This window comes from Neodiprion pinetum, chromosome 2 (genome assembly GCF_021155775.2).
Source record: "Neodiprion pinetum isolate iyNeoPine1 chromosome 2, iyNeoPine1.2, whole genome shotgun sequence".
Taxonomy (NCBI): Eukaryota; Metazoa; Arthropoda; class Insecta; order Hymenoptera; family Diprionidae; genus Neodiprion; species Neodiprion pinetum.
The window spans coordinates 38,888,817-38,908,091 of NC_060233.1; the positions used below are offsets into that span (position 1 = coordinate 38,888,817).

The 19,275-nt window shown below is 35.9% G+C and overlaps 3 protein-coding genes across 9 annotated transcripts; 2 read left to right on the forward strand and 1 right to left on the reverse strand.

Moving 5' to 3' along the window:
* Positions 1-7: 7 nt before the first annotated feature.
* Positions 8-12,750, reverse strand: LOC124211241 (protein Loquacious-like). Of its 4 annotated transcripts, none has more exons than XM_046610087.2 (7): positions 12,435-12,706; positions 10,864-11,188; positions 9,937-10,072; positions 9,521-9,824; positions 8,829-8,978; positions 8,209-8,320; positions 8-5,760 (listed from the first exon to the last, which is right to left on the reverse strand). In XM_046610087.2, exons 2-7 carry the CDS (start codon positions 11,177-11,179, stop codon positions 5,624-5,626), a joined length of 1,155 nt encoding a protein of 384 aa, XP_046466043.1. In that variant the 5' UTR covers positions 11,180-11,188; positions 12,435-12,706; the 3' UTR covers positions 8-5,623. The 4 variants fall into 4 exon arrangements, with proteins under 4 accessions (XP_046466043.1, XP_046466044.1, XP_046466045.1 ...); XM_046610088.2 differs by having other exon boundaries at positions 9,937-10,057; positions 12,435-12,652; XM_046610089.2 differs by lacking the exon at positions 8,829-8,978 and having other exon boundaries at positions 12,435-12,750.
* Positions 5,773-8,135, forward strand: Mthfs (methenyltetrahydrofolate synthetase). 4 transcript variants are annotated; one of them, XM_046610092.2, is made up of 6 exons: positions 5,773-5,901; positions 6,401-6,449; positions 6,550-6,674; positions 6,885-7,140; positions 7,293-7,340; positions 7,704-8,135. In XM_046610092.2, the coding sequence occupies exons 3-6, from the start codon at positions 6,567-6,569 to the stop codon at positions 7,880-7,882; spliced, it is 591 nt and encodes a 196-aa protein (XP_046466048.1). In that variant the 5' UTR covers positions 5,773-5,901; positions 6,401-6,449; positions 6,550-6,566; the 3' UTR covers positions 7,883-8,135. The 4 variants fall into 4 exon arrangements, with proteins under 4 accessions (XP_046466048.1, XP_046466049.1, XP_068989402.1 ...); XM_046610093.2 differs by lacking the exon at positions 6,401-6,449 and having other exon boundaries at positions 5,790-5,901; XM_069133301.1 differs by lacking the exon at positions 6,401-6,449 and having other exon boundaries at positions 5,820-5,837.
* An 813-nt stretch (positions 12,751-13,563) lies between the features above and the next one.
* On the forward strand, positions 13,564-19,136 carry hay (ATP-dependent DNA helicase hay). The gene is made up of 15 exons (XM_046611645.2): positions 13,564-13,823; positions 13,925-14,136; positions 14,211-14,321; positions 14,421-14,570; positions 14,699-14,872; positions 14,958-15,152; positions 15,241-15,338; positions 15,424-15,530; positions 15,669-15,965; positions 16,046-16,314; positions 16,455-16,619; positions 16,781-16,967; positions 17,066-17,214; positions 17,801-17,917; positions 18,343-19,136. The coding sequence occupies exons 1-15, from the start codon at positions 13,790-13,792 to the stop codon at positions 18,469-18,471; spliced, it is 2,394 nt and encodes a 797-aa protein (XP_046467601.1). The 5' UTR covers positions 13,564-13,789; the 3' UTR covers positions 18,472-19,136.
* Positions 19,137-19,275: the final 139 nt, after the last annotated feature.

Below are 19,275 nucleotides of genomic sequence, written 5' to 3' on the forward strand. Positions count from 1 at the left end.
CCATATCATAGGAAAACCGGATCCAGTGTTCCATTTCATCGTTATAATTATGTTTTTTTTTTTTTTTATTTAGAATCAGATTTCAAATCTTATACAAAACTGGTTTGAAAATCGAAATGTTCGATACATTATCATTATTATTTATTATCATTATCGTTATTAATATTTTCAGTGTTTCAAACATTAAATTAAGAAAGCAAAATGATCATTATAGTTGATTGAATTCTATATACTCTAAATTTTCATTAGGGCAACTAATTTTACATAAATAAGGGTAAACTATTTATAACTGGGAATGGGGGAGGGTGGGGGAGGGGGCATGGCCGGTAATTCTTCCAATGATTCGGTAAAGTACTCATTATATAATCACGACATTTTCAGTCGCCTACAATTCTTACACGCTATCGCGATTGCCGACAAAAACGCCTACCAAATTAATATAATTTGTTTACACATAAAGGCATGATGAGACAAGTACAGTCGCGATACCCACATCGTACGCGTAATTATAAATTACGAGAAAAATAATGGCAATAGCAATTAGAAGAAAGTAAAGGAAAAAAAAAAAACTTCTTTTTTGTTTTTTGAAAAGTAACAAAATGAAAACTGAATGAACTACACGCCGATGTAAGAAAATTTCACATTTAGCGATAAGCATTTATCGTTAAGATCACTAACCGAAATTATATGTACTAGCCAAATACGTATAACAATGATTGATTCTTGTGAATTAACTCTCAACTTTAAATTTCAACGTGGAAGCTGCTTTGAGCACAACTTCGATAATGTAATCGTCACACTCTATACTTTGCATCTAAATAACTCGTATTCACCAACGGAAAAGTATTATAACTTATTACTATATGTGCAATACCGTATAAGTTAAATTCAGTTGGAAAATATAAATTTATTGAATTGCAGTTATTTGCAGCCGATGAAGAAATTGCAACATGAAGTTAATAATTACTGATATCTCAGTTCAAATAGAAGTTATTTCCGAAAATTGGAATCGTTCAAACCTGATCGTCTATACTTTTTGAAAACATGGCGTCGTGACGTTAGTATAAAAAAATATTTCTCTGCATTCGATAAAAAAGTGATTCGAACTTTAATATCCTACAACTTGATATATTAATTCATAGAACGCGTGGTCTCAAGTCGCAAAGTGGACCACGAAATTTAGTCATGGCGGCCATTAACGCGTCATCTGCTGTTACGGCAAATTTGATTGTTATGAATATCGAGCACAGAACTATATCGCTTGGAGATAATTTTCGACACTTTTATAATGCATGTATAATTTGTTTTTTGTACATCAACTTCGAAGTTTGTATTTTATAACCATTACATAAACAATACATGAGAATCGCAAGAGGAATTTTTTCGCCAATTCAATAACAACGCCATTGATAAGTCCGATGCAAAAAAAAAAGAAAAAAATAAATAAATATAAATGTAAATCATTTTTGAGCTAACGGGGTCAATCGTGTAACATGCCCCGAACAGACTTCAAATTTTTCGGACTAGACATTTGTTTACAAAGAGACAGGCACAATTTGGCCAAGTATGTATAGTTAAAGCGCATCTTGGATTGGGGTAGATTTCCAAAGCTACGCACAAATATGGACAATGCATGTTGCTGTTACAATTTTCTGCAGATTTTTGTTCTAATCTTCATCTTATTTCGGCATAAATACTCACGCATCAATATTGATACTGTAGGTGTACACAATATCTGTATTGTGCATCATGCATACAAGTTATTCAAAATTTAATACACACAAAATTTCCTGTGGATAACAGTTGTGTACTTAATGAAGAATCCTTAACTATTAATAATACGAGTATAGTAATACGCGATGCTTATGAGTTTACAAGTAATTATTCTACCTCTATGTTACTACGCAGCAATTATACTTATATACCTATATAAGAATCGCGAAACGCAACATTTACATTGTGCACTTATTTGTTAGACAAAGTAGAGATGCCAGGCATGTCGTCAGATGCACGGAAAAAAATAAATGTTAGGGGGGGAAGAAAATTCAACTGGAACAAGAAAATCATCGTTGAACGATATCAAATTTTTGTTTTCATTTTGGCGCAGTGACTTCAAGTCCGAAAATGAGACGAGTCGTATTAAGTTGGATAAATTATAGAATATTATATTATTATTATATAAATATAAACCCCAAGGTTATAACTATGCCTTTTACTGCCGGGCAGCTCTGTATCTCTTCGCGTGTATAAATTTGGCCGCAGGGTTCTTGCAGACAGATATAACATGCATTATTCAAGTATACATTACGAATAGGTATTTCATAAAATAATACCCGAGTACATATGATGTATTCATACATGTTGATTTAGAAGCACATCATCTTTATACATTTACGTATAGCAGTAGGTAATCATCAATTGAATTTTACTATAGGTAATACAACTATGAGAATTTTGAAAAAATCTCCACCAATATTATGCAAAGTATACAGCGTTGTCGATCAATAATTGTTTCAGTACATAATTATAACAAATTATTTAAGCGTTGTATCATATTTATTATCTCACAATGAATTTCTTTCTTTTCTTCCTTTTTTTTTTTACTTTTATATATCCATAAGGTATGCTTTATCCGTATATATATATATATATATCCGTTGTCCGTCGAAGCATTATATACCTCACGAGTTTGCTTCCAAGATGACCTTTCGTCAATTATAATTGTTACCAAAACGGATAATTGGTCTGTTTATATATTAAACCTTCAAGAAGACACAAAATTTAGAATTTTGCTTCTTCAGTAACGCAAAGCCTAACTTGCCAATGTGATAATATAGACTTCTTTCCGTGCCTTGTATTATCAATCAGCAAATTTTAAGCGGTTATATTGGCTAACAGAAGAAATTGAAAAAAAAAAATATATATATATATATATATAACAAAACGATGACTAAAAAGAAAGTCGCATAACGTATGTACAATTTAGCACATCTAAATGTGGTGACATATATTCACATTAAAGATTATTTGTTTTCAGGTTGAGTCACAGGTCATATACACCAGAGCTTAATTCAAGCCCTGCCGCGTCACGTAATTTGGACAAAAAACCTAATGCAAAACACGTGTTTTTGTTCATCTTCTTTCGTTTTTTTTCTTTTTCTTTCTTTTTCTTTAATCATTGGATTGGAGGTGGAGAGGGGTACTGTGCTTTGGTAGTATGTAAAAAATTATATTTCACAGTAGTCTCCTCTTCTTCTCTACGGTTTTCGGTGTACAAAGGATTGGTTAAAATTTATTTCAAAATGGATCTGAAATTGAAATAATTTTCACCGCACCTTATAATACAGTGTAGATTTGTATACAGGGGTAAAAACAAGAAGAAAAATAAAAGAAAACAAAAACTGTTGACCGTCCAATAAAAAATAGCGATACACATCGTGTATAACTTGAAATGCAAGTACAAATAAAAAATAAACGTGAAATCAGGTAGCGTTTGTTAGAATACAGGTGCGTTACTCTAATACATCCTGAAATTCCGTTGCAAAAAATCTCTTTACGGTGTTCTCACAGCGTCGTCAAGAATATTACGCAAATGCTGATTTGTTTCACGGGCATCTCCGATAGTTGTAAAAAATTTGCATATTTATCAAGAACTAGGATTTGGACACATAGCTATAAACCAACACTAATACCGAGAACAGTAAGTGGACAGGTTACAGTTCTGTGAGCGGATTGAGATTTTTTACATAATGTTTATTGACGAAAGTTTGAATTCATTCAATCTTTACTATTCCTTATGTGATTCAACGTGAAACTATTATTACCTTGTTTTACATTACATGTTACTATGCAGTATTGTTCAGATTATAATAAGAACGCATTAAGAATCCCAGTCAAGTAATATTGTTGGACAATTTCAATTTTTTGTCACTAAAGTCAGTAAGAAATCGTAAACCGTGCAAATTTGTGTTTTTTTAATCTTTGTAACAACTTGCTTTGTGTCGGCGTCGCAGCTTTTGAAAAACAGTATTTTTACGTATGTGAGAAATTCGTACATGCCGCCTTCCAATCAATCGCGAATACTTAAACAGCGTTGTGATAGAAGAATAGATAGGATGATAATTGTTCTGGTAAATTTTCTTTTCAACTACTTGTTAAACCGTGGTGGCCTCCTTAATCTCGGTATTAATTCAGTTCTAAGAGCTTGCGCATAATTCGGAGCCGCATACTGATCAGCGAGAGTAAGCGGGCTCTGAAGACTTTGTATGAATAAAGGCGAGTCCGTTATTTGGCCAACGCTAGCGGCCTGATACTGGTATTGACCATTGGCCATATCAGCAGTAGGGTAATGATTGGGTTGCACAAATTGGTGAGTGCTGTCGAATTGGGGATATGGAAGCGGGCTTTCCGCAGAAAATTGTGGTATGACTGAATTCACGTTTACAGGCGTGGGTGTAAAGCTGGCCGGGTCGTAAGCTTGGAATTGATTGATTTGACCGAGCTGCGGCGTGGCGTAGGGAGGAGATTGAGGAAACTGTGATGATTCTGGAAAAAGTACACTGGCCAGTGTCTGCTGAGGGAAAGAATCTGGCCTTGGGTACTGAGCGATGCTAGTAATGTTGGCCAAACTTTGAACATTTGGTATATTAGCGATCGGCGAGCCACTGTAGCCGTGGTAAGTCTGCCTACTATGTTCTAATTCCTTAACACTGTTCTGCAACGAACTTGCGACGCTCGATTTTTGCTTGTTAATATTAACCGCTCCGATATCTGCGTTTTGCTGCTTCATTCTGGCTTCCGTCAAAAAGGGATGCCTGACGTTAACGATGCTCTGCGGCGCTCGCAATGGTGGAAAATTAATCTGACCCATTTTAGGGACCACGTTGTGCTGCTCCAATGCCTTGTTGTGGACCGTCGTAACTGCCGTTGTTGTTGTTGCTGTACCCGTGGTATCATTGCGTGACGATACGTTACCACTAGATGTTAAATTTTTGCAATCTCTTTGCAATACTTGTTGTTGTTGTACACTTGTCATTGATCGATTTGTATATCTCGATTGAGGGAGGTTTGCGTTGCCAGTGTTGTTATTATTCCTTTGCTTGTACTCTTGATGATTAGCAGTGCTTCCTTTACTGTACCCGTCTGTATGGGTAGAATAATTCTTATTCTTTGCCTGAAACTCTCCGTATAATTTATTAACACCGTGATAATCTTTCGAACAATTGTCAATTTGATTTTTCAATGACCGAACATTTGCATGATTTGAGTTCAATGCTGGTTGATTCGTTCTAATATTTTTTCCCATTGATTGATCACTTGAGTTTAAATTATCAGAAGTTCTGACATTTCGTTTTAGCACTTGCTGGTTCTTTGTTGCCACAGAATTGAACGGTGTGTATTCGTTCGTGGATTGCGTTCTGACAACTTTGTTTTTAGTACCTCCATGATCGGATGACAACGATGACTTGTGTCCAATTTTGTTCTTGTCTAAAACTTGACCGACTGTCAATTTCTGTTTAAAGTCTGCATTACTATTTTCGATTGCGTTTAGTGACGAACGTTGTGGTAGTTTGCTATCGACAATACGGTCGATAGTGACGGCTGGCAGGAGCAGAGCGCTGGCTCACTTCTTAGTCATGATTTTCAAATATTCAAGAGCATTCTGAGCCGCACTAGCCTGAGCATCTTTGCTGGTAACACCGCATCCGTAACATACCGCAACCGGTAATGTCGAAAGCTGGACCAAGCATTGACACTTTCCTGTAACAAAATCAATATTGAAGTCATATCAAACGTTTCCACATACTACCTTTTGATTCGCTGGGTCAACTCCATAAGTAAGCAAAATCTTCCAGGCTGAGGCTTTTAGAATTTCAAAACGGCCATTTCCATTTAAACAAGGTAGAAGAAGAGCTCAGGATTTTGAATTGTCACAGTCATACTTATCGAAATAGCATATTTTACATTCTGCATGCATTATATCAGAACTAGAGAACAGATATTACCTTATTTTTACCAATTTCTATTGTCTGGGTACGAAATATGGAAGTTTTTATTGAATTGAATAAATTCGATGCAAAATAAAGAAATGTAGACACGAATTTAGAATGTTTGAAAGTAGGAGTTTGAAAAATTTTTCAGCTTTCTGAATCATATGTGTAACGTAATAGTATCTGAAGACAAATATAAAATCTATAAGAGTATATAACTATAAGCATAATTATCAAGATTATTATGCAATGCAGCAGCCCAGACAATTTAACCATTGACCCTACAATTAAAGTAATTTCTCCTATACGATGTAGGAAAATGTGATTGTGACTGCTGGTGCAGGAGTTAACTTTCTACGCAGTGGCGTCTTGTTTTTTATTTTATTGTTTATTTTTTGAATTGTTTGTAGAGTGAAATAAACACATCGATAACTGGCAGATCCATACTGCTTACTAATAGTAAGTATGTGTGAGTTTGCAAAGAGCATGTCTGTCTTCCGTGCATTCTCAAGTGTCAGTCTCAAGTTCACATTCCTAACAAAAGCAGCACGTGTTCCAGCTAAAAAATTTACTGAGATGGCCGTTACTGCAGCTAAAAAAAAGCTCCGTCAAGATATCAGCAATGCGTTAAAGAAGATAACCACAGAAGAGAAATTAAGACAATCTAAGAAAGTTCACGAACGGGTAAGCAATATCATTAGTAAAATACTGTACTCGCTTATAACTGTAGTTTCCATTTAGAGGTTAGAACTTTAGGATCACAGAGTCCAAAGATATTTTTATTTATGTTCACTTCAAATTGTGCTTGAAAGATGAGTTTGATTATTAACATTGTTGTCAGTCGATGAGACATTTGAGGAAGAAGTTTTTACACTTCAAATTGTTCGATTTCAGTTATTCAGTTTGGCAGAATATAAAAAAAGCACGAGAATCTCGCTATATCTGAGTACATCAGATGAAATAGACACTACGAAAATATTGAAGAATATTTTTGAATTAAAAAAATTAGCATTTGTACCAAGATATAATGGAAAAACAATGGAAATGGTCAGAGTCTCGTCGATGGAGGATTACGAGAGCTTACCATTAACAAAGTGGAATATCAAACAGCCCACTGATAACGATGTGAGAGAAAATGCTCTTGAAACTGGTAAATATCGATATAATATTAGAGAAGAAAAGGAGAACAATTACGATTCATATAAATTCTTGCTGTTTAAATCATCAAATTTGTGATATTCAAAAAACAAGCAACATTAACATCATTTGTGCAGATATTTAATCAGGTAATTTCATTTTCAGGGGGGCTCGATTTGGTGATACTACCAGGTGTAGCTTTCTCCCTAGATGGTAAGTTCCCATTATGCGTAACCATACACATCGTTACTTTTTCGTAAAGATCAAAATGGTATTATTTGTCTGTCTTCGTACTTCCCAAATTTGTGCTTTCTGGTATGAAATTTAGTTACTCTTTTTTAAGGTCACAGGATTTTAAATTGATAAACTTTGTTGTATGTTTGTAAATTATCGAACAAAAACATTTTCACTTTTTTCAAATGTCTTTGCCGATTACAGCATTCGGATATCTTTGATCTTAGAACTAATGCTAGAAATTTGTAAAGTGGAAGACTATTGACAATAATAATATTGAATTTTCAATACTTTGATACATATGAAGCATCATGATCTCATTTCAAACTTTGGAATGTTAAGGGAAACGCCTCGGTCATGGTATGGGATACTATGATAAATTTCTCCACTCCTGTATGGAGAAATCACATCGGATGCCATACTTGATAGGACTCGCATTCAACGAGCAAATTAAGGAAGATATACCAACGACAGAAGAGGACGTTAATCTAAACTTAGTACTTACAGAACATTACAATTGAAAGAAAAATAATGTACAAGTTTTACACAATTTCCATGCACACCAGTTTAAAAAATAAATATTGATGTTTTTGAGATAAGGAATTTTTTATCGAATCTGTCCATTTTGCGAAGCAAATACCAGTTTAATAAAATTTCATGCAATGTGATTAGAGATTAATTTTACACACAATACCGAATTCACATAGGTTAAAATAATCACACAGTATATCTGTAACGAATCTTGATCAGAACGATAAAATTGATGTCAAATAAGTCTACTAAGGGTTGATGATTCAATGGGTAATGCGTGATAGAAACTGAAAAAATTCATTTTGAATCAACTTACCGCTAATGGACTTTTCTTCGATATCAACGTATGTAACTTCGAATATCTGCTCAGAGGCAATCTCTTGCAGGAACTGCACCAGATTGATGTCCCCATCATTCAAACATGTATTCTAAAGCAAATAAAACTCTATAATAGTAATACAAGAACTATCGAGGCTTGCAATGTACTGAGAATCCAATGACTTGCGGATATACACAATTATATGTCGGAATAGATTTTGGGACTTGGTAAAAGGTTGGACGTAATATATACCTATTTGTCCTACATACCGTACTAGCCCGAATATGAGTTGAGGTTTTTTGACGCCGATATATTGTTGGAACATGTTTGGAAATTTTGTTTATCGATAGAAAAAACTTCATTCTCAACTCAACTATTACAAAAAATAAATACCTATACCTACTTCTGTCATGGTAACTTATATTCGGTTTCTAAGAAAATTTCGTGGAAAAAACTCAAAAAAATGGGGGTCGACTTGTACTTAGGATAGTCTTATACTCTGGCTAATACGGTATTAACATACAGCATTTTGAACTGTGTTATGCACGTGGGAATTATTTAGGCAGAAAAACCGAAATTTGCGAGACGAATTGTATCTAAACGGTAAAAATACGAACCTGTAGTTGACAAAGTTTAACGCCTGTGGAAGACTTGAGGTTCTTGTGGAATTGGGAAACCTTGAGGCTGTGGGGAGGTGTCAGTGTTGATATTTTGCTATCTTTCAAATCAGCATAACGAGCACTCATATTCGCGTTTCTTTGCACAATCTATAACGGACAACAAAATTATACAGAGATGAATAATATATTCACACAGGTAAAGGTTTGATCAGACTCGGTTGTTTCTTTTTTTGTGTTCTTCTCTCTGTCCTAAATTTACGTAGCAATAATATTAGTAACGTAATATAAAATGAAGTGGAAATGATCCAAGCATAGTTAGTTAGTGCACATGAAAAAATTACCTCCAATATTATCACAGAAGGCGAAGATAATTTGTCCGTTATAGATTCTTACAACAAGAAAGATAGAAATATACCAACTGGCTATGTCACTTCCACTTCGCTAGCCCCACACACACACTTGAAATTCATTTTTCATCTCACACTATGCAATGATTAAAAAGCCAACTCATTTATTTCCGATTGGTATCCGAATGATTTCATTATAAAACAGACACAACTCAACTCACATGTCATTATTACCTCAGGAACTATACTGTGTACACATTTGCCTTCTGCAATAGCTGATGCAAAAATTTTAATACTCTCACTATTTCTAGAAAATTTGTTAACAGAACGTATTTTGCCTACCTCGTCATCGTCAATTCCTGGACTCTGATTGTTCTCAATCGGCGTATCACGCAAAGTGCGCCACATCTTGTCAGCAGCTTGTCGTTTAGCAAGTTTCTTGCTTTTCCCAATTCCAACTTGCCTGTACTTCAGTATAGAGCAGACAATGGTGAATTGTCGCTCGTGAGGTAGCCCTTCCTCGCCTTCCATGGTGTATTTTGGTGGAGGCCAGTGATTAGACATGCACATTTCTTGCAACGAACCAATTGGATTTCCAACGACCTTGTCCTCCCCATAATTTTGCAGTTCCTGAAGATTCTGACCCCTGTTATAACGTCAGCAATTGTCTTATTTTCTCAATCTTTTCTTAACTCACGAAAACAACATCTCACAAAATGAACAAACATCGGAGAAATAAAAAAATACAGTGTACTTACTCAGATATGCTGTTAGGCAGTGGACCCTCTGATGTTTCAGTATTTACTCCAATCAGTTTGTCGAGGACTGCTTTAGCTGCGGCGTGTTTTGCCTCCTTCTTAGATCTCCCAGTCCCCATAGCTGAAATGGTTAAATCTGCTTCATTCGTGCAATTCTTTTCGAGTGATCTTATGGATTCATTCCAAAAGTGACACGGTGCAAAGACTAATGCTAGACTATACAGCTGATTCTACAGAAGCATTTGAAAATTCTAAAAAATTATGACAAAACTTCAGTTTAAATCAGCGCACATTAATACTCAAAAATGAAGGCTGAATGCCAAATAATTTTGTCTTTTATACGAGAAAATATTTAGGAGTATGACGAACATCAAATAAGTATCAATTTCAATGTTGAATGATTTAGTAATGGACTGGATTGGAATAGAATATTATATGATTGAAAAAAATCAGTGCTACTTATAATTTCCATTGAAATTGAAAGGGTGAACAGATATTTCAATATAAGCTACCATGCTTAGGAAATTGATGTTCAATCATTTATTACATCAAAATAACACTCTCACTCATTCATATTGGTTGACACTAGTATGAGATAATTGAAAATCATATTTCAGCCTTGTTGTATTACAAGAATGCGAACAATTAGTGAAGAACTTAGACAATTATTTGTAGTGACAGTTAAAAATATTTTGATAAAAGTGTAGAACCTACGCTATCATGCTTGCAAAATTAATTTTCATCAATTATCCTTATTTACTGGATTCCATCAACACCAAACTGGGTAAAAGAAAACCATTTGTCAGACCCTTGTTTTACACAAAAGAATTGAACTCTCAATTAATTACTTAACATTTAATACGGCCAACTATTTACTTCAACATTTACACAAACTCTTAGGTGAAAAAATTTATAGGACATGCTTACCAACAACATCAGAGACAGTGACACGATAACGGAAGGTAGGTTCATGTATGGCACCCTCTATTTGTACAAGTTCATATTTTGGGGTAGTGCCTCTGCGAGACAGAAGCTCTTGCAAAACGGAAACAGGAGTTTTAGCAGGCATTGCCTTCATTTCTAAACGTGCTGCCTCGTCCAACGGTAATGCCTCGGACATAAGAGTGTGCATCGTCACACGATTCCTGCCATGACGATGTACGCTGTTAGGATGTATAGTTTGAACCCCAATTCCACTCATGATATTGGGCACGACTTGTTGAGAATGACGCATCTCGTCCATGTTATTATTCTGTAAAACAAAAAATAATAATTATCGTTTTGTTGAGAAGGAAAATATTTTGCGCAACAACTGAGCCAATATTTAGACATATGTGCATATCTATTTCTGTGAAATCAAGTGAGCAGCTTATTGCTCGACTGAGGAAAATTAAATGTCACCTTAAAAATTTGAAGCTTGTACAAAAATTTTTAGAGAGTAATCAATATTTCTCTGAGATTGAATTGTTACCGTTCACTTATTCGATGCATATTTTTTAGATACTGATGGAAGTGGATTTTCTATTTTTGAAAATCAGCTACAAACAGACTCTCAAATGCACAACTCTACATCTACTTTTGCATTCTGACCCAGATTTGTCATATTAAAATATCAGAATCGACATGGTTATCTAATGCCTAACCATACAGCTAATCCTGAAAGTAATTTCAGGGGTAAGTCACATGCTTCAATGATATCCTTTAGCATCCGACTTACCGATAAGATTAGAGTTTAGAAATAATCACTCCACATACCGGTTCAAATATTGCGGTTTACCGAACTCTAAAACCTGCCGTATCTGAATACTTATCAACCTTAAGATCAATCCTTCAACACTTTCGTTGTAAAAAATTTACACGTCCCGAAAGGAGTTCCACAAATACTTTTGTAAATTTGACACAAATTGTGGATGAAAAATCCTGCGGCGAATAGCCGTAGATAAATAGATAGAAAGATAGAAAAATAGCTGTATTTTTGTGAAGTGACAAGTCGTCGAAGAGCACGCTTGTTGTATTGCGAAAATAGGAGATCGTCGTCACATAACTAGACTGGTTCGTCCGAAACAAACACGCGGTGAGGTGAAGGACAGAAAGTACGCTGGGTTCTACGATGACGCGTTGAGCCCATCAGGCACTTGCCGGTCCTTGATCCGAATGAAACGCGGGACAAAAATACGTCCGTAGACCTTTGTTATTCAGAGGTGTAAGCAGGTAATAAGACACCGGCGGACGGCCATGTTTGTTATAAAATTTTCATCGATTGAATCTTAAATTGGTAAGTAAGGACAGACCGGTGCGACGATGAGGGACGATTGGAGGATGGATGGATGAAGAAAGGTTAGATCTTGAGGGTAGTAGAAGTTGTAGAAGGAATGAAATAAAGATCTAACGCCCACAGACACGCATCGTGACATCGAGCGAAGCTAGCTCGAGGCTGCCACTCGAAGATATGCGTGGATCGCGAAGAGGTTCGACGGTGTTATGAGGCTTATACTCACAATTAACCACCCAGCAAAGTACAGATATCCTGACTTCTGCGGCTCGCCAATTCCTATGCGAAAAGCGAATCCCGCTTTTTGTGACCGATCCAAGTCTCACAAAAAGCTTGATCCGTTTGACGACAGAAAAATGGTTTATGGACTACCGGAGAATCCTTCCTTGTTTGCGGCTCTGCAGCAATATGCTCTCTGCTACATCAGACCTGCGCTGTGAACTTTTGCGCCGCCGGCATGCGCGCTTCGCCCAGGCACCGTATGATTATGTTCTACGATTATAAGATTGTAACTGTCACGATATTCGCACTGAAGCAAGCTGCAGATGTCATTCAATTCCAAAACAGGTGAACTACGGTATTTTATTTTCTTCTGTCATTGCCGGTTGCCAATAATCATGCGTAAAATTATTCGCGCGAATAACGTAATTCGTGCGTTCTTAGCGATGAGCGCAATCTATGCGCCGTACTCGATGCGCAAGCCTTAAACTTGCCTGGGTGCCAAGTTTTGGTTACCAAAACCGTTGATTGATTACAGGAGAGCCGAATAAACAGTGTATCTAGATCGTTTCAGCAAAAACTCGACCACGTGGATTGTCCGTGGTGTAAACAGGCCGACTTTAATGCATGTCCACACGGACGCAACAGGATTACGGCAGTCCATGTACGATCAACAAATAACGCGCGATTTTTTCCTTTGAATTAGTAAATATTTTGATATTTGAGGTATACTTTAAAACCGACTTGAACAACAATCCTGTTCTCTTGGCGAATATAACACCGAATTTTGACTTACACTTTCGATAATCGTGCTGTAACACCTGGTTCTCATCATTCATTGATCGCGTATCGGAGAGAATTTTAAACCGAAGTATAAATATGTAATTATAATTATCTGGCTTTTAATTTTACTTTCTTAGTAAGATCAAGTTTCATTAGTTGTCAATTGTAACGTGTTTAGTGATCATTCAATCGCTCGTCCCTTATAATAATGCATATTACGACTATTGCAATTCGCTTTTTCAAGTTACAACCACGGTTACAACATGCTGCGCAGATCGTTTTTTTTCTCGGTTTTGCGCAGAAAACTGACAGCTCTGATCGAGATAGCTGACCTAACTTAACATGAAACGCACTTCAAGTCATACTTCAGCCAACTTCAGGTTGCCTGTGATGGCTGTGAGGTTATGTCAAACCAGATACAGTGCTGACCGTTGCCAGTGCGCAATGTGAGAGTTGTGTAGTGGTTATAAGATTATTTACCGGGATTTACATCGACTGATTTTTCAGTGTCAAGGTGTGACGGCGTTAAATCAGTGTACAAATCATTTTGCCTGTGACTAATTTTTAAGCGGGGCCATCATGGGCCCGCCAAAGCGATTCAAAAAAGATAATGGTACATAACCCTTGAACACTTTTTCACCGTTCGTTTAGAGATACACTTCGATTTTTTTAATTTCTCATACTCATACGGTTCTCAATTTATTTATCATATAGACAAGGGCAAATGGAAAAAACGTAAGGAAGATCACGATGAATATTTCGACGACGACCACGGTGATGGTGGTGATACTGAAGGCATTCCTGATGCGGCTAAAAATGATATTGAAAAACAAGACGAAGGGGCTGTTGAAGACGAATTTGGAGCTAAAGACTATCGCTCGCAAATGATCTTGAAGCCAGACAACTCGTCGAGGCCACTATGGGTGGTACGTTGTTATTAGTCAATTAAACTGATCTCTGCAAATAAAAGAAGAATAATAAGAATATCCCAATTTTACAGGCTCCAAATGGACACATATTCTTGGAATCATTTTCACCGGTATACAAACATGCTCACGATTTTTTAATTGCCATTTCCGAGCCCGTTTGTCGACCAGAGCATATTCACGAGGTGAATATCAAATTTGATTCTTTATTTTATTCATGACTACCAAACATTTCGTCAAACCAAGCTCGCTGCAATTGAATAATTACGTACCCTTCCTTACAGTACAAACTGACTGCTTATTCCTTATATGCAGCCGTGAGTGTGGGCCTCCAAACCCACGATATTATCGAATATCTAAAACGGTTGAGCAAAACTAGCATCCCAGATGGAATCATTGAATTCATACAACTGTGCACGTTATCTTATGGAAAGGTAAGCATAAATGTAGAAAATACTAAGAACTTTGATCAACTTCAACATTTTTTTTCTTATCTTTTATAATTTTGTTTCCCTTGTTTGTACATCATACTGTTACAGACTATTTTCGTGAAACTTTACAGGTGAAATTGGTCTTGAAACACAACAAATACTTTGTGGAATCTCCATTTCCAGAAGTGTTGCAGAAACTGCTTAAAGATCCTGTCATTCAAGAATGCAGGTTGAGAAGGAACTTGGATGAGACTGACAAAGATGGTTTCATTACCAATGTTCAAGATAAAACAAAAGCTCCTCAGGTAGAATTCACTCCTGTTACATAATGCTTCTCTAGTCTGTTATAATGTGCACCCAATTGCGAATATTATTATTTTTAATCCACAGTTTGGTACAAAAACATCAGCTACTGCTACCCCAACAACAGCACCAGCTCCGGCTGAAGGAAATGGAGAGCAACCATCAGCAGAACCAGTTGCAGTGCCTGAAGATATCTCAACATTTTATGATAAAATTGATAAAGAGGATGAAGATGAGGAGGAAGAAGCACAGCTGAAAACTGTTAGCTTTGAAGTCAACCAGGTGAAAATTCTACCTTTGCATTGAATAAACAGCTGGTTATTTAATTTCACATTTGTTTCTATCAATGATCAATGATTGTTATCTGCAGGAAAAAATTGAAGTCATTCAAAAAAGATGTATCGAATTGGAGCATCCTTTACTTGCAGAATATGATTTCAGAAACGATACAGTTAATCCTGACATAAAGTATGTACTTTCAATAATGTCAGAATTTGGTCTTGTGACATGGTATCATTTATCCGTTTATCCAAATGATTTTGCTGTTTTTCAGTTTTGACCTGAAACCATCAGCCGTGCTGCGACCATATCAAGAAAAGAGCTTGAGAAAGATGTTTGGTAACGGACGAGCCAGGTCGGGTGTTATCGTACTACCTTGTGGTACATAAAAATTTGTTTAAACATCATATTTACATTGTGTTTTTACGATCTACAACATGCACTTTATAAAATAAAGTATTCCCTGATCTCGCTAACAATTCGACTTTAATATTCGTCTTAATCGACTTTAAAATTCAGGTGCTGGTAAGAGTTTAGTTGGCGTAACGGCTTGCTGTACAGTTCGGAAACGCGCATTGGTGCTTTGTAATTCAGGAGTATCGGTTGAGCAATGGAAACAGCAGTTTAAAATGTGGTCGACGGCCGACGATTCCATGATTTGTCGATTTACAAGCGAAGCTAAGGATAAGCCAATGGGTTGTGGTATTCTGGTAACAACTTACTCGATGATAACACATACGCAAAAACGGTCGTGGGAAGCTGAACAGACCATGAAATGGTTGCAAGAACAAGAATGGGGTATTATGGTTTTAGATGGTAAGTTTTATATCTTTTGCCCATAAATTTGACTTAAATGACTGATACAACTGATTTACATACATATTTCAACCATGCAGAAGTACATACAATACCTGCGAAAATGTTTCGTCGAGTTTTGACCATTGTTCAATCCCACTGCAAACTCGGACTAACCGCAACCTTGTTGAGAGAGGATGATAAAATTGCAGATCTGAATTTTTTAATTGGTCCAAAACTCTATGAAGCTAATTGGCTTGAGCTTCAGAAAAGAGGATTTATTGCCAGAGTACAGTGTGCTGAGGTCTGGTGTCCCATGACTCCGGAGTTTTATAGAGAATACCTGAGTTGTAAAACAAGCAAGAAACTGGTATGTGAATAACTCCAAAAAAGGTCCATTTAACCAGGATGTAAAAATTTTTTTACTCGTCTTTTTGTCGTTTATTTTTTTGCTATCTTTTCAAATGATTGATTATCGTATTTAACTGTAATACTCGTTGTTTCTTTCAGTTGCTTTACGTTATGAATCCGAGCAAATTTCGTTGCTGTCAGTATTTGATTCGATATCATGAAAGGAGGGGTGATAAGACAATTGTTTTCTCCGACAATGTTTTCGCACTGAAACATTATGCAATCAAGATGAATAAACCCTATATTTACGGTCCTACCAGTCAGGTAGAGTTGCTTGATAATGCTGCCGCAATATTTACGTGGGACTTATGCAATAACAGAGAATGTTATATTTTATCTTGAGAACAGAAAAGAAAGAACCTGATTTCCCAAAATATTTGTCGTCAATTTCATTTGTAATCGGTGATGTGTTGTGTGTTTTACAGAGTGAGCGTATACAAATCCTCCAAAACTTCAAATTCAATACAAAAGTGAATACAATATTTGTGAGCAAAGTAGCAGACACATCATTCGACTTGCCAGAAGCAAATGTTTTGATACAAATATCTTCTCACGGAGGTTCTAGGAGACAAGAAGCTCAAAGACTGGGTAGAATTTTACGAGCTAAAAAAGGTAGACACACTGCACCAGTTGCTTCTGAATACAAATTTCGTCAGCATTAAATTAACAATTACGTAATCTACCTTAGACTTCATAATTTTCTGTTTCAGGCGCAATTGCTGAAGAGTACAATGCTTTCTTTTACACCTTGGTATCACAGGATACAATGGAAATGAACTATTCAAGAAAGAGGCAAAGGTTTCTTGTCAACCAAGGCTATGCTTATAAAGTCATCACCAAACTCGCTGGAATGGATGAGGTAGATTACGTTCCTTTATGATTTCTTTATCCTTAAAGTGTAGCATCGGCAACCAATGTACATTCGTTTGCTGTTACAAAAAATAGAATAATTTACTTCCCTGTACACCAAAGTTATTATGCACAGCTTTTGCTTTTGTTCTGTAAGCATTCATAGTTACATTAATACCGCACATAAAATAGGTGGCATGCAAAATAGCTGCTGTACTAGATATATTCTTGTGTAGGCCGTCATGCTATAATTAGGATTGTACATCCTCTTCTTTAAATGGAGGAAATCATTTTAAATGAAATTAACATCTTACGTAGTACTATTTAACTTCTTAAAATAACTTGTCAGTGCCCGTCCCACTAATAGTATGATAAAGAATGAATCATTCATTGAATTCTTGTATTGTTGCAAAGATTGAAACATGTAAGCAGTATAATATTTTTTTGCTGTACCGTATTTCTATAATCTATAATTCCGCGAGTTCTATAAACACTTTAAATCACAACTGATACTAGAGTGCACGCTGGTATTGTATGAAATGCGTGTAATTTTCTTACGCAATCGATGGAAATAATTCTATGCGGTCTTCTTGTAGGAACCAGACTTAATGTATAAAACACGCGAGGAACAAGGTCAACTATTACAACAGGTATTGTCAGCAAGTGACATGGATGCGGATGAGGAAAGGATTCCGGGAGAAGGGCCAAGACCTGTGAGTATAAAATAGTATAGTTATAATTATTACTTCAGTGATTAGTAAGCAGAGCCGAAAATTTTATTCACTAGTAGAAAATGGAAAATTGTCGAATGACATTCCGCATGATTGTTACGATTTAACATCGACATTTTTTAAAGAAATTTTAATTACGCCTAGTACATTAAATTGTAAAATGTAATCAATCACAATGTAGATCAGGTGCTAAAGCGCTCAATACACTGTTGAGCATATTTCCAAAACACTCGATAATTATGCAGTTGTTTATTGATATGGTGGTCTACTATTTACTGCACGTCAATAATGAATCTCAGCTATAAAAAATACGTATTATCGTATAGTTCGAAGTTGTTTCTTGCTTGCGTTTTTAATCAATAAATATATATCGCAACACTTTCAATCGACGCTATTTTTCATTACAGGCAATGAGGAGGCCTGGAAATATGGCATCCATGTCAGGTGCTGACGACACAGTATATTACGAATACAAAAAGTCCGCCGCATCATCGACAGCCAACAAGCATCCGTTATTTAAAAAATTCCGAACCTAAATTTGTATTTATATTTCAGATATGTTTACGCAAATTATACAGTGGGGTCTTCCACCAATTATTTCGTACTCGTTGAGCTTTTCTCGGTCACACACCCCGTTGTTATAAGTTAAATCTCTTCAAAGGTGAATGTAAATGCAAAAACTCGTCGCGCATATAATATCGGTTGGATATCGCAGATTCGACATCGATAGATTTCTCCTTTGCCTGCATGGATAAAATCTTAGAGCAAACTGCTGTACCGATTTTAAAGAAAGAATATGGACTTTTAATAGCACATCAACTCCTAATCCAGTTCAAGTGATCGTTGTTACATTATTTTTAATCTGATCAAATTATTGATTCAATACGAATCTTTTGACAAGCAGCTATGTCGAAATAAATATTACTTGAAACGTTGAAAGGCGAACATTCGGAACTATATTATCTGTGATAAATACTTTGTTATCTAATTTTTTATACATGCGTTCATGTCTTAGGTTATGTCGATGCAGCTTACACAAATTAACATTGATTCATTATTATCTTTCGTAATTGTATCCTTCAATACAATCTGATTTAACTGCGCCTTGTCACGAGATTAAACGTGACGAGTTTTTTTGTAAGCAATTTTATCTTAGATACGTGTCGTGCCTGTGTAATATAACGAGCCAGTAATAAAGTAGAATTAGCCATGATTCGTAACCTAAGCTGATTCACCTAAGTAATATATCGCATTGATAAGATAAGACGACGCTAATTTTACGGTCGGAGATAAAATTCTTATTCAGCATGAATAAAAAACGCTCGGTTGATTACTCATAC